Source organism: Ascaphus truei, chromosome 1 (genome assembly GCF_040206685.1).
Source record: "Ascaphus truei isolate aAscTru1 chromosome 1, aAscTru1.hap1, whole genome shotgun sequence".
Taxonomy (NCBI): domain Eukaryota; kingdom Metazoa; phylum Chordata; class Amphibia; order Anura; family Ascaphidae; genus Ascaphus; species Ascaphus truei.
In genome coordinates, this window is record NC_134483.1 from 34,499,753 (window position 1) to 34,514,994 (window position 15,242).

General features: G+C 45.5%; 1 protein-coding gene across 2 annotated transcripts in view; it reads right to left on the minus strand.

Annotated features, from left to right (window-relative positions):
• The window catches only part of DYM (dymeclin), a 516,199-nt gene that overhangs the window by 268,236 nt on the left and 232,721 nt on the right, over nucleotides 1-15,242 (minus strand). For both annotated transcript variants that reach the window (XM_075586074.1, XM_075586063.1), the window contains exon 12: nucleotides 3,480-3,593. In XM_075586074.1, the coding sequence (XP_075442189.1) occupies nucleotides 3,480-3,593 (114 nt within the window). The remainder of the gene's footprint in view (nucleotides 1-3,479; nucleotides 3,594-15,242) is intronic.

The window sequence follows — 15,242 nt, forward strand, 5'->3', positions numbered from 1 at the left end:
ACAATGGCTGTAATGAAGTTTATTAGCATAGGGTCAGGGTAAAGTCAGGTTACATGAGGTGAACTGTGCGTTATCTTCAAATAACATGACAGTATTTGTGTCTTGGCTTCACTTCCATCCAGACCTGCAAATAGGGCTTTTGCAGGAGGGAGATCGAAAGAAAGGGGTAGAGAGATCTAGGAAGTAAGGGAGAAAGATAGAGACGGGTGGGAGAGAGAGGTGGTGGGGGGAGAGGGGAAGGCGAGAGAGAGACGGGAAGGAGAGAGGAGGAGAGAGATGGGAAGGAGAGAGGAGGAGAGAGACGGGAAGGAGAGAGGAGGAGAGAGACGGGACGGAGAGAGAGACGTGAGGGGGGCGTAGGTGGCGACAAAGCGGGGGGGGGGTAGAGAGCGAGGACTGAGAAAGAAGACAGGAGGGGGAGAAAGAGAGCGAGGACAGGGAGAAAGAGAGCGAGGACTGGGTGAAAGAGAGCGAGGACGGGGTGAAAGAGAGCGAGGACGGGGTGAAAGAGAGCGAGGACGGGGAGAAAGAGAGCGAGGACGGGGTGAAAGAGAGCGAGGACGGGGTGAAAGAGAGCGAGGACGGGGTGAAAGAGAGCGAGGACGGGGTGAAAGAGAGCGAGGACGGGGTGAAAGAGAGCGAGGACGGGGTGAAAGAGAGCGAGGACGGGGTGAAAGAGAGCGAGGACGGGGTGAAAGAGAGCGAGGACGGGGTGAAAGAGAGCGAGGACGGGGTGAAAGAGAGCGAGGACGGGGTGAAAGAGAGCGAGGACGGGGTGAAAGAGAGCGAGGACGGGGTGAAAGAGAGCGAGGACGGGGTGAAAGAGAGCGAGAACGGGGGGGAAAGAGTGCGAGGACGGGGGGGAAAGAGAGAGCGAGGACGGTGGGGAAAGAGAGCGAAGAGGGGGGGGGAGAGCGAAGAGGGGGGGGGAGAGCGAAGAGGGGGGGGAGAGCGAAGGGGGGGGGGGGGAGAGCGAAGAGGGGGGGGGAAAGAGGGGGGGAGAGCGAAGAGGGGGAGAGCGAAGAGGGGGGGAGAGCGAAGAGGGGGGGAGAGCGAAGAGGGGGGGAGAGCGAAGAGGGGGGGAGAGCGAAGAGGGGGGGAGAGCGAAGAGGGGGGGAGAGCGAAGAGGGGGGGAGAGCGAGGATGGGGTTGGGGGGAGAGAGCGAGAAGGAAGCATATGTCTAAATAGTGCTAGAATCAGTGCACTTATTTTTGTAAAGCAAGTTTTAGACGTTATTGTGCCATGAGAACACAACATTTCAAGTGAAAAAGGCCAACAGAGAGGTTGTCGTGTTCTCATGGCACAATAAAGCCTAAAACTTGCTTTAGAAAAACCGAAGTGCCTTGATTCCTCTCTTATACTGGATACTGTTTGGATTACTCACAGGTTTTCCCTGGAATCAGGAGCACCGGTAACTACTGTATCTTTTTTTTCTTCAATTTGGTGCGTAGCATATACCTCTACTTTGAAATGGTGCTAGAACCAGAGGTCATGCTCTGAAGCTGGAGGGTGCGAACAAGACAGCCAATGATCAAACAGGGTCTACATTTTTACAGAAGATGGGAAAATGGTCCGATTAGGTGGGCCAAATGCTTCTCATCTGCCGGCAAATGCTGTATTTCGGTGTTACAAAGAAATAAAACATTTTGAGTTGCAACACCGTGTCACATGGTTGCAAAGAGCATTTTGCTTAGAGCTGCTCTCCAGCTTTAAATGACCCCCTTGGGTAATTGATTGTGCATGGCTAAATTGAAGCATTAGGTAATGCGGTCACTTTGTAATATAAGCTGCTACAATTAATTCTTATTTGCAGTGCTCAATCTCAAATCTGGAAGTGGGTACAGAGGATTTTTATTTTAATTAAATATGTGCGGAGAGCTGATGTCACTGTGAATGCAGATTCCAGCTCGTTATTGGCCGTGATCGCTGGCACCGTTTGAATTCAGAAATCTAAAATTCCCAAAAAGTGCAACCAAGATTAGTCACTGTACAATATTTAGCACAACAAGAACACATTTACCTGGCCACATCGTCTGATTAGCAATTGATGTTTAATGGTATAGTGCATTAAATATTGGGACTATTATTAGCATTGTTATTAATAGTGACTGTAATTAGTAGTGACTGTAGAAAGCATACAGTGCAGTAGTAGTAGTAGTACAATATAAATAGCCTGATAAACTAATATACAATGTTATTGGTTCCAAACCATTATTCCAAGAACCGATACCACCCCCTGGGATGTTTTGTGCACATCCCTTCTCCGATTCCATAAAAATTTAGAGTTGGACATGTGCTTCTCATTTATTGCAATGCTACTTAAATCAGCAGAACCTTTGGGACCAGAACCATCCCCTATGTGGGCTACAACTACAAATAGTTTTTAGATGCATCACTGGGGTTGGATTACTTTTCCCAATTGACATACAAATGGATTATTGATGGTTTACCCGCTGCACTTCACAGGAAACAAAGTTTCATGATCACATCTTGATGATATTATTGGAGACCAATAATAAATAAAGCAATACACAACAATTCAGAGGAACAAGACCCTTCATCATGTCGTACACCTACAATGGTAGATACACCTGATGAAAGGGTTAGCCCCCAAAGCGTTGTGCGCTGTCCCTAATAAAATAATCAACATTTCTGTTGAGGGCAGTCTTTTCAAGACCATGTTTTGGGCCTATACAATCAATCCACTTCCCGGTGTGTTTTTGCCCTTCATTGCAGAGAGGCGGGAGCTGCTGGGAACTGTGCCAGCATTGGCAATATTCTGTTACTATATCAGGGACCCGAAACGTGATCTAGCAAGGGATCCTTGGGGAAAGGGTCAAAAACACTTAAAATGGTTTTCCTACCAATAGGTAAAGATAGCATAGGCAATGCAAATAAAGGACCCCATCCTATACCACCAAGGTGCAGGAGCACTTCAACGTGGTTGACCAACATCTTCAAATCCTTTACGTGGGCACATTCTCCTAGCTATATACAAGAGAATAGAGATGTGCCTATTTTTGTTGCTGCATTTAGCTAATCAAGCAAAATGTGCCAATATTTGTTCCCAAAATACGATATAATGATCTTTGCCAAGCATGAAAAAAAAAAAATCAATGGCAGGGATTCATCAAAGCGCCAACCATTCGCGGCCGAATCAGCGAGACCCGCCATTAAAGTCAATCCCACCCAACGTGCATGGCAAATTCCAACAAAGGAGCAAATGGCTTCAGGTCACATGGCCCTTTACACATGGCTAGCATCACAAAATTCAGTATTTCAAGGTCATCTGCAACAAATGTGTGCACCCAAGTGATCCCCCGAGCAATGTGAACAAAAACGGAAGATTGAAGCGGAAACGCGCAAATCATGATATTTAAGCTCTTAAAAAAAGAGAGAACGTACTGTATTGTCACACGATGCTTTGCCATGTGTGGGGCTAATCATAGTAAGGAGCAATAGTAAACACAAGCCTTACCCTGGTGCGAGTCATGTTGTATTGAATGGTTCTTATTACCACTAATATGAAGAGGCTCCCCAGGGAAATCTCTGTCAGAACGCGTTCCGAATACCACGTAATGTTCTTCAATATCTGCAACGAGGAGGAGAAGAAGGTGTCACTTAGGGTCTGTCAGTGCAAAATCCAGCTAAACACAGGATATGAGGCTGACCTCTTCCCTTCATCCACAACTATTTATTTATTTTACTTGCCTTATTTGTCCCTTTTTTATTTACTTTTGTAGTTATTATAAACTGATGCCTAAAACCATTACCTGCTTAATGTACTGTATGTGACGGCAACAGTAACCAGGCTATACAATAAAGGTTAAGCCCTCTGGTTGCCCTTGGGTCCCTGGCAGCTACCCAGCACTATAAGCCAGGGGCCAGGTATCATTACATGCAAAGTTAAAGTGACCCCTGCTTTTCCACTTTCCCTTTACCCCAGACTCGTGAAACTTGCTGCGTGTAAGTTTTAGGTGGGATATTTGGGTAAGAATGCAATTATTTTGTTTGCAGGAGTTCGGGGACCGGAGCTACCAGTAGTACCTTAATTCAACCCGGCGAGCAGGCATGATTTGCTGGTACGTGAGTGGAATCACACCGGGGCTGCCCCGTCTCCACCCAGACTCCTGGTTTTCGAGCCCCGATATCTCAGTCCCGATATTCCTCACAGTCATGAGTCTCCCCAAGGCCCCCATGTATTAAAATATGTTTTGTGTACTTTATACATTTATTATAAGGCTCTATGCAGTCGGCCAAGGCATTTGTTTAAGGTGCCAGCAAGCCTGCATAGAGTCTGTAGTTCAAAGGGGACACGGGATGTTGAGAGGTGTCGGGTTGCTAAGTGCCGGGGCAGGGCGGTGTACTGAGTTCGGAGAACAGAGACCCCCTGCGGGGAGGACCCTCTGGTCTGCCAGACTTAGTGGAGCCTGCCCAGTGGGTGGCAATGGGTTGACCATGGGAAGCGGCAGAATGTCGGCGCTTTCCCATTGGTCGATTCATATGTCCCGCCCACGGGGCATCCTGAGCCAGCTTGACATGCCCCCTCCGACGTCAGCCAAGAGACGGGCCCGTTTCGATTGGTCGCTCCTCCTACCTCCATGATAAGGAGAGCTTAGCGGAGTGTATGTAAGGAGACGGCCGAGGCAGAGAACCAGACAGACAATCTAGTGACTTTTTCAAAGTTGCTCTTTTCGAAATAGGAGTGCAACCAGCTTCGTTTTGAAGCCAGAAAAATTTGCCTCGTAGAGACTAAGGCCGTGCTTATACTGCTGGCGACGGCGACGCAACCGATGACGTCACCCGCGAAAGTTATTTGTTTTTGCGTGACTGTCGCCAGTTACATCACGAAAGGGGGCGGGCCGCGGTCTCTGATTGGTTTAGAGACAGTCACATGTGGCGACTGGCTCTAAAAAAAAATCAAATAGACCCGGCTTCAAATTTTTGGGTTACGACGTTGCTCCGTCGCGCTTACTATAAGCGCTTGCGACTGAGTCAATGTATTTGATTTGGAGCGACGTTGCGTCGCCGTCGCAAGGCACTATAAGCGCAGCCTAAGTCAGACGCAAGGACCAAGTTCTTATTTTAGAACGCAGCGGTCGCGGCTAGGAACTGAAGCCGTAAAGAGGACCAGGAGAACCAGAGGTATATCCCGGTCAGGGTAAGCTGATCCAAGCGAGCGCCCTGCTCATAGGAAAGCTTACATTTTTCCTCCAGACCTCCAGTAAGTCTATTTTTAACTGTTTCTTGTGTAATTCTTCTTGCTGTACGTGGGTTTACCAAAATAAACGCAATTTGTTTTTACAACCTTGTTTTGCCTAATGAATGATCCCGGTAATATATAAATAGTGTTAAAAGTACCTGGTCTCCCGTGACAATGTAATATAGCTTATTAAAGTTATTTTATTTGTACCTTTTATGATTGTGAAAAATGATAAACTGAGTCTCGTACAAAATGTCATAATTTGGGGTTTATGCATGCTATATATATCCTGTACCATACTCCTAATCATCCTTGATAATTCAACTATTTGTGATTTACTGGGCACCCTTAGATCCGGATCATTTTACAATGAACTATGTGAGCAGGATAAAAATAAAATAATTTTTAAAAAGGGAAGCACGGACAATTTGTATGATAAATTTCACATTAGCCCAAGTAGAAGTACAGTTTTAAATGTTAAGCACTCTCTCCTTTAGGGAAATCTAACCATTTCCATATACAGGCAGTCCCTGTTTTACAACGCTTCGCTTTACAACGAATGGCTCTTACGACGCTTTGCAAAGTTGTTTATGTGTATATAATATATATTATATAATATACTATATAATATATTACATTTTATGTTATATTATATATATATATATATATATATATATATATAATACAGTATATACACTATATAATTTATGTGTGTGCTGCATATCTTAATGCCTGCATAAAATATTTGGTGTATTTTAGTGTTAAAAATGCCTTCAGGAACGGAGCCTTTCATTTAAACAGTGTTCCTATGGGAAAACGTGTTTCGCTTTAAGACGTTTCGCTATCCAACGCCATTTTGAGTAACGCATTGTGTCGGATAACCGAGGACTGCCTGTAGTCAGAACTCCTTCACTGCTCTTATGATATCTATAAACGTTGCAAACACGTGGCTCTTAGAACGTAGATTAATGTGTTCCTGCAGCAGGGAGGGGCCGGAGTCTAACCAGCGGAATGAGACATCTGGCCACGCCCGTTACGCCGCAACCAAATTACTGGCGGCATTCGGCCACAAACTGACCCCCTGCCGCTGGAACCACCGCCGTCGGCCGCTTCTAAAGGTACGTTTTACTTGTTAGGGGTAAGAGGTTAATTTAAGGGGTTTTCGAGGCTAACGTAGGGGTTTTTAGGGTAAGACACTTACATTAGCGGCCGGCGAAGCGCAGGCGGTCATTTAGTCACGACCAAACTGTCGCGACCAAATGGCCAAGACCGCTCACCAGATACATTTGCTTCTCAGTAGGGGGCTCCATGCTGTCTTTCCTGGGTTCCTCTGCCTCTGGGTGATGTAATCACTCAGAGGGGACCCCAAGAGCACATGCAGCCCCCTTGCTACAGGAACACAGCAAGGATCACTACCCCACAAATCATCAGCACATTATTGTTTCTTAGGGGTCTTCTGGTAATCAATCCAAAACACATTGCATACAGTATACATTTCCATTGTGTTTGAACACTTTAATTTCACAAGATCCGGCTGGCACATTTTTATTCTTACAAATACAAGGTTACCTTTCATTGACATTGGTAGTGCCATTAATCCCATCCCCATATATGCAAGAATAAAACTCTGCCCTGAACGGCGCAATCTTTATAGGCAGCCTTCGTATAACCGTTTTTGGGTGACCCATCGCAGGATACCTTTAAGAAAATATAAGCCATGTCTCGGTGCATCATGTTTAGTTATTATAATTACATGAGAAAGTAGCGGAGCGTCAATCTGTGTAATGTTGATTTGGGACACACCATCCGTTTCTCATATAAAAACATTACCTACAGAGAAAGGAAATGTCTTGGATGTTATATTTGTTTAAAGTAGACACAATGATGGGTTGTTTGGGGGGTAATATGGTCCAGTCAGACAAAATGTAGATGGCCGCCCATAATACATACTGCTTTGGAAGAAATTGCTGAAGTCACATGACCTAATATACATTTGGCATCAATACCTACAAAACTGTATGGGTTAATTAGGATTTATTACATAACTCAGACAAATCATTGTTTAAAAAGGTCATTGCACAAAGCTTCACTTTCCCTTGGCATCACACGGGTAAATTGCCATGGCAGTGACGCAACTGCAACGCCAACCCCATGTAGAACAAACTCCTGCGGGGATAATATCTGCCGTGCTCATTTCAGGTTGATATTTCAGTTTTAGGATGTTGCATTTCGGAGAAATCACACTAAAAAGCACAATGAACACTAATGCCTCCATTAACAAAAATAGATGTCAAGGGAAGTGAAGTACATGGGACTGCACTTGTACATTCATAATACAGAGAGAGAAAATACCCGCTATTTGGGGGTATATATTGTTTACATTTCAAACCAATTACATGGGAGAAGATAGGCCAATGCACACAAAAGAAAATAGTAACCAAGCATAAATAACATCCTGAAATGCTAAAAACAGAAATGAAATGTCTGAAGGGAGAAAAAGCCTACAAATAAACATTTCTCTGTAATGACTTCTCTGCCCCACCGAGTTCCCTCTACTCACTGCCGTTATTCTGCACTCATTGACTGAGATTTGTATCGGTACCATGTGAAACTGTGTATTACATGGCTCTTACCCTTGTGTTTGGTATATTCATTTCATTTTCAGATTTTAGAATATGAAGTCCTAAAAAATATGGTTCCAGACATGGGCTAAAAATGCATGCCAGTGATTTAAAATAAATACATAAAATACTCCTACTGGGATTCACGAGATGAATCGAACTTTAGTTGCATTTTTGAGTGTGTATCTGCGTAATATCTATGTTGCCAGATTTGTTTTGTTAATCTTGTTATATCAAAGGGCATTAGGCATGGACCAGTAGCATTAACCAGTTGCAATTAATTTCAAACTCCAATAATTCTTCTGGGTGTCTATTCTCTATGTAAAACGGCTTTTGACAGACGGTCATGTCTGTTCATACTCATTATTACTTTATGCAGCAGCTAACCAGTTTCCAGGTGCGGAGGGTTCCAGGCACAAAACGCAGCTACAAGAACCTTTCAAACTTTCATCCAGTATAACAAAGAGAAATGTAATGAGTAAGCAATCAGGAAGATGAACAATGCCAGACACTCCGTCCAACTCTACATGCAGGAACAGCAGCGAAAGTGTGCGGTGATCAATAATATGAAAAGCAGATGGAAGAGCAATATTAATCAAACCAGTCATTCCTCTCTACTGTCTTTCATTCACTTTTATAAAAATGGCACCGTGAATCCTAAATAGGGCCGGATTACTTTAAAGATTATTTATTTATTGTTTTAAAAGGCGACTGAAAATGAGCCAGCGGAAAATGTTGGCAAGGAATTGAGATGCAACTGGAAAGGTGCCTGGCTGCCAGAGTCAAGACATCAGGGAAACATGACACAGACCAAGACCAATAAACAGTGCCGTTCCCAGTAAACAAAACGCGATGCTGCTATATTGTGCTCTGGGAAAAGGAGAGGAAGCAGGGAAAGCACAAAGTAAAGGAATAATATAAAGGAAGCAAAACTTGGTCAACTACCATAACATGGCCAAGAAAAAAGTGCTGTACTGCTGGGGTGCGGCGGTTGCAGGGACCCTGTGGCCCCATGGCAACGTGGCGTCATTTGATGCCGGAGCCAAGGTAAGGAGGGGGGGGCGCAGTCTGAAAAGTTAGCGCACCCCTGCTGTACTGGACCATACAAGTAAAAGCAAGGCTAAGTACCGCAATAAACAAATTGCATTTAATATATAAAGGAAGTGGAATATATATATATATATATATATATATATATATATATATATATATATATATATATAAATATATATATATATATATATATATATATATATATACACACACACACATAGAATAGATGAAAGCAGGCACTCAAGGGCTTAAAAACAAAGTTAATTTATTGCAAAGCTATCAACGTTTTGGCTCTATGCAGGAGCCTTTACAAAAGACTCCTGTAGAGAGCTGAAACGTTGATAGTTTTGCACTAAATTTACTTTTCCTTTAAGCCCTGGAGTGCCTGCTTTCATCTTTCTGTATTCTGGTCCCCAGCAGTTTTCACCCAGGCAGGACGCCATTTTTACTGGAGTGCCACCAAATTATAGTGTGTGTCTGATTATATTGCGAGAGAGAGCTGCGAGAGAGAGCTGAGAGAGAGAGCTGAGAGAGAGAGCTGAGAGAGAGAGCTGAGAGAGAGAGAGAGAGAGCTGAGAGAGAGCTGAGAGAGAGAGAGAGCTGAGAGAGAGAGAGCCGAGAGAGAAAGCTGAGAGAGAGAGCGCTGAGAGAGAGAACTGAGAGAGAGAGCGAGAGAGAGAGAGAGCGCTGAGAGAGAGCTGGGAGAGAGAGAGAGAGCTGAGAGAGAGAGAGAGAGAGAGAGAGCTGAGAGAGAGAGAGAGCTGAGAGAGAGAGAGAGAGCTGAGGAGAGAGAGAGCTGAGAGAGAGCGCTGAGAGAGAGAGCGCTGAGAGAGAGAGCGCTGAGAGAGAGAGCGCTGAGAGAGAGCGCTGAGAGAGAGCGCTGAGAGAGAGAGAGCTGAGAGAGCGCTGAGAGAGAGAGAGCTGAGAGAGAGAGAGAGCTGAGAGAGAGAGAGCGAGAGAGAGAGAGCGCTGAGAGAGAGAGCTGAGAGAGAGAGAGAGCTGAGAGAGAGAGAGAGCTGAGAGAGAGAGAGAGCTGAGAGAGAGCGCTCAGAGAGAGAGAGAGCTGAGAAAGAGCTGAGAGACAGACTGTTATAAATTTGATTATGTTGAGAACTTCATGTGAACATGCTTATATTTTCTTTTTTTTTAAAAAGATTAGTATTTTTAGTATATAGTATCAGTACTAATAGCATGTCATATTGGTATGGTTTTTAATCCTGTTATATGGTGACAATAGAGAGCTGTCAGGCACTGCAGTGCATTACCAGCTCTTCAAGCACTGAAGTGATATGGGGTGTAAACAGATTTTAAAGCTCACAACAGGCCAACAATTTTAGATGCTTAAGAGTTCTGTTTTAATAGAAGTCTTTTTTGTATTCAGTATTTTTATGTAATTATGTGCATTTGTCACTTTAATTGTATATGTACGCTTGAATGCAAATACGCATTGGTGTAAGATTGGTATCCCCCCTTTCTTGATATTACTAAGATTGAAGGTTTTTGTCACGCTATTCTTATACAGTATAACTAGTGTCACATATGGCACACCTGTGAGCACATGACCTGCATACGGGACAAAGGTTAATACACAGCTCGCACGCTGTCCCACTTTTCACCTTCGCAAAGGTCCCTCAAATGAACAATATCACCCCTCAATCCATCCCCATATACCATCTGTCACGAACAGCACACAAGTGGACACGTGACTTATATATGCAACCAGGGTTAATACACACGGCTATTCTAACCATCTCACTTTTCTCCTCCGCAAGGTACTTTCAATTAGTTAATATTAACCCCTTACTCAAATGCAATCAGATCTATCCACTGTCACCACAAATATGCAAAAATATGTCAATTCATATATCTGCCAGGGTCTCAGGTCCCTGTTTATTATAGAAAAAACTATGCTCTTAGTGACGGTAGCGGGTGGCCGGTCTTCATAATAAAGGTTAAGCCCGGCTGGCTGCCCCTAAGAACCGTGTGTCAATTGCTGAAAGTGTCAGCTCTTGGGTCTAGTTATGCGCCTTGATATGTTTCCCTGTAATTCTGTGGCCATTATACGGTCCCCTGCAGGAATGTAAGCTAGGGATGCCCTGTGTAGTTGGGATCCCTGTTAGGAAATAGCTGCACGACAGGCACTTTGGGACCAGTAGGTTAGGGGTGGACATTGGGAAGCAACTAGGGTTAAAAACTGTATAAAGTATTGCTGACCAGAGTTACAGGCAGTACTGTTATGTTACCTGCAAATAGTGCATGATTTGCGGGTACACATCTATAGATGAAGACGGGTGAGTTATGGAAGTCCCATGTAAAGCATAGGGAAATAGATAAAAGAGATTGTCCCCGCTCTGCTGGAATTGACAAAATACGTACTAGAGGGGGGCGGGGGGGGGGTGTCTGTATAAATAAATATATATTTATGTATAATTGACAGAAATGTAGACCTTATTACAAATTTGTTCAAGGCAATTGCAGAGGTCTGTAAAAGAAGCTCTGGAAGCAAAAGAATTAACCAGTCACTCCAGTGGGCTTACCCAATGGGCAGGGAAGGGACAATGCGAGTGGTACTTCTAGATAGCCATAAATTAGTACAAAAGCACAGTGGCAATACACAGAGAGAAGTGCAAACTGTCACATGATTGGTCTCCTTAATGAACATGAAGAAAACCGTCATTTGACTTTTTTCATGATGCTGTGAATATTAGCACAGACGTGGAGTTATACTACTGAATTTCTTCCTTTGCTTTCAGGAATTAAGAAAGCAACCAATCACGCACAATTTGCAATGTGGGAACTTTAGATACTATGAAGGTAATTCTATCATGTCCCAAGCAGCCATTTAGGCTGTTCTTGGCTGAAAAGCCATATTGAAGTCTACAGGGTTTATTAGCCGAAAACGTCTCGAACAACCGCTATGGACAATATAGCATTACCCCATAAAGCAGCTCTATTATAAGTACTCAAAATTCAGTCATTAAAGCAGAAGTTTTACTCCATTATTTATACTTTATCTGAACTGCTACTTCCTGATCTGGGGATCCCCCAATAAGTTTCATCATCATCTCATCACAGCCCAACGTTGGACCCTGGAGGGAGGATGACCCAAGGTAACTGGGGGAACATTACGTTTAAGGTACCTGGGATAAAGCTCTGAGGGACACAGCTCATGCTATAAAATAGAAACGTGAACTGTCCGGAGTGCTGTTTTAAGCGTCTGCACAGGCCCATACGGACACAATCTGGCATGTGGTGCAATTTCTGTTCCATAAAAATCCTTTTACGAAAAAAAATGTTCTGTTTTTCTCTTTCCTTTAATATTTTTCTTGCGCTCTTCTTGCTTTGCAGCATAATTTCCACCACGCATTAAATAAACTATTATAACGGTTGCAAATTAGGTAGAACTGCATATTGAGTGACCTGGTATTGAGAAAGCATGAAGAAATATATACAGAAGACTGTGTTGGGTCTACACTATATACAGGGGCTTGAAAAATGCATTTAACACTTGTGGTTACAAACACCCTCAGCACAGAAAGGCTAAAACAGCAGTTCAAGCAATATCCTACGTGTGTGTGTGTGTATGTATTGTTTTTTTTTTTTTAATAAATCAGTTCTGTACTGTGAGAAAATACTTGTAGAATTTAAAAAAAAAATGTTTTAAAGACCTTTTTAATGTTTCTAATGTAGGAAGCATTTCCAAAGTGACAGCCCCCTTCTCCTCCTGATAGGCTCTGGCTCTTGAGCCCCGCCCTCTCTCTAGCAGTGACCAATTGTATCTAGTAACTGCCCAGTCAACCATATTCCAGGACTACATTGTACACAATGATGTGCAAGAACTGAATTAAATAACCCGGAGCAAACGATCGATTACAGGAGAACGGATCGATCTGTAGCTTAGCTAATCACTTGTCAGTGTGCAGATTGTATTGATGCACAAATTGAATGGGAATTTGTTAAAAATGGCAGCTTGGGTGATGCGCATGCGCGGCTGGTTGAGGATGGCTGCATAGATACACAGCTCCACCAACCGCCGGCACAATAAAGCAATTAATCACTAGCAAAACCAGCATTTTCGGAAAAAAAAACATAGCGACGGCTGTCTAAACCCTTACCAGTCAGGATAAAAAGCCCCAAAAAAGGATGGCAGCTACAAGACAAAAGACCCGACGCAAGTCAGATGTCAGGGCCTACTTCACCGGCCAAAGCAAGGCAGGGACTGCAGAGATGTCGGCAGTATCTGATTTAGATTCAGCCCAAGACGCGGAGGGCTCCAGAGCGGCAGCAGAGCAAACAAAAGTCATTAAAAAAGAAATATCACGATTATTAATCGATCTCAAATCTTTCTTCAGAGGAGAGGTGGAGGGGCTCAGGCACGACCTGGTACAAATAGGGACGAGGACCAACGACCTGGAGGAGCGCATGGACGCTAGCTCCAATGCCCAAAAGGAGACAAACTCCCGGGTACAGGCGCTGGAACAGAGAGTGGCAGAGTTGGAAGCCAGACAAGAGGACGGGGAGAATAGGGATAGAAGAAACAACCTCAGAGTTCGGGGGATCCCAGAAGAAATTCTGGACCCAGAAGCTTTACTATCCCGCTGGATGGCCTCAATACTACCAGGCAGCCCGGCCTCAGACTTTAGGATGGACAGATGCCATAGGGCCTTACGATCCAGGCCCGTGCCCTCCAACCCCCCTAGGGACGTGATCCTCCGGCTCCACTACTTCTCTGTCAAAGAAGAGGTGAGCAGAATAGCCCGTGCCACCCCACACATTACCTTCGAGGGGATTACCCTTCTGATCTTCCAGGATCTGTCCCCTCTAACGTTGGCCAGACGGAGAGCAGTAGGGCACATAACCAAGGCCCTAAGGGACAACGAGGTGCGCTATCGCTGGGCATTCCCATTCGCCCTAGTAGCCATCAAAAACGGCAGACCGCAGGTGCTCAAGCACCCCTCAGAAGGGGCAGCCTTCCTTAAAAAACTGGGAGTGCGGGGACCACAGGACAATGGGGCGGAGGGAGCCCAGCAGAGGAAGAGGACGGACTCCCCGCCAGGAAAGCAGGGCACCTCTCCCACGCCGGAGAGGAGAATAAGCAAGGAGGGGGGAAGAGGGAACAGCCCGTAAATGCGAGACACTATAACGTTCGCGAGCTGCAGTTGCGCCCGTTGCGCAGTTTAAACACACCCTGACACACAGGCTACGCCAGAAATCCCCCTACCGTGAGACTGCCGAGGATCCAGAGTCGTCCCGCTACCGAGGATGGCAGCATTCAGCAGATGGCCATAGCACATGGGTCCCCAAAATGGCGGATTTCTACCTACTGGTGAAGAAGAAGGACGGAAGGGCGCGAGCTCTACAATGGCGGCGGGGGTTTCGGCGGGAAGGTCTGCTCTGCCGGCTGGATCCGCCCAGGGAGCCTCCCCCGATCCAGCCCTCTCGTCCTGGCAGCCCGCCGCAGAATGAGACTAACACGCCCACACCGGTGACGTCACGGGAACCGTTCTCGCGAGAGCTAGAGGAGAGGCGCGGCTAATAGCCCTGGTAGACGACAAGAGGACGTCAGATGAGAGGCGACTAGTAGGAAGTGCAGCGATCCCCTCTGGCGGGGGCACGCGGGCTCCTCCGCCAGGGAAGCGACCACGGGGCATGCGGAACTCCTCAGGAAAGACCTAGCGGTGCAGAAGGAGGCTGCCTGGCCGCTTGAGGAGGGGATGCACCTGAACGGGGGGGGGGCGGGGAGGGGAGGGGGAGGCGAAGGCCCTTATCAGTGACAGGAGGCAAAGGGGAGAAGATAGCATATACATGCATAGCAGTCATACATACAGCATAGTATAGTAGCAAGGTATCGTATACAGAGTATATATAGTATAGAGTAGATAGGGGAAATAGGAACATGATTGAGGACAGAAGAGTACAGGAGTGATGCAAGCAGAGGACTCCCACTAGGGATAACAGAAATGCGGCAGCGAGGGGCTGGGTATGATCCCAGGGGGAGGGGGAGAGGGGGAGAGCACCCGAGCCTGGAAGCAGGGAGGAATAGATGGACTGAGGTAGAAGCAGGCAGCGGTCGAAAGAGCAGGAGGAGCACAGGGTGTGAAGTTGTAGTTTCAGTTTTAGATAAAAGATAAGAGCTCACGATTAGAGCTCAAGGTAGTTAAAAGATTAAGTTTGGGTTAATAAGAGTTAATAAAATAGATAGAAGTGAAGACAGTTGCTAGGTTTTGTAACGCACAGAGCGGCCGGCGGGGAGGAGTGCAGCCACCACTCTGCCTGCAGGCATGTGCGTCCGCGCCAGGAGGGGGGTCATATCCCACCTACCTGGTTCTGACCCGGAGATCTGTGGCGAGTTCTGGAAGCCACA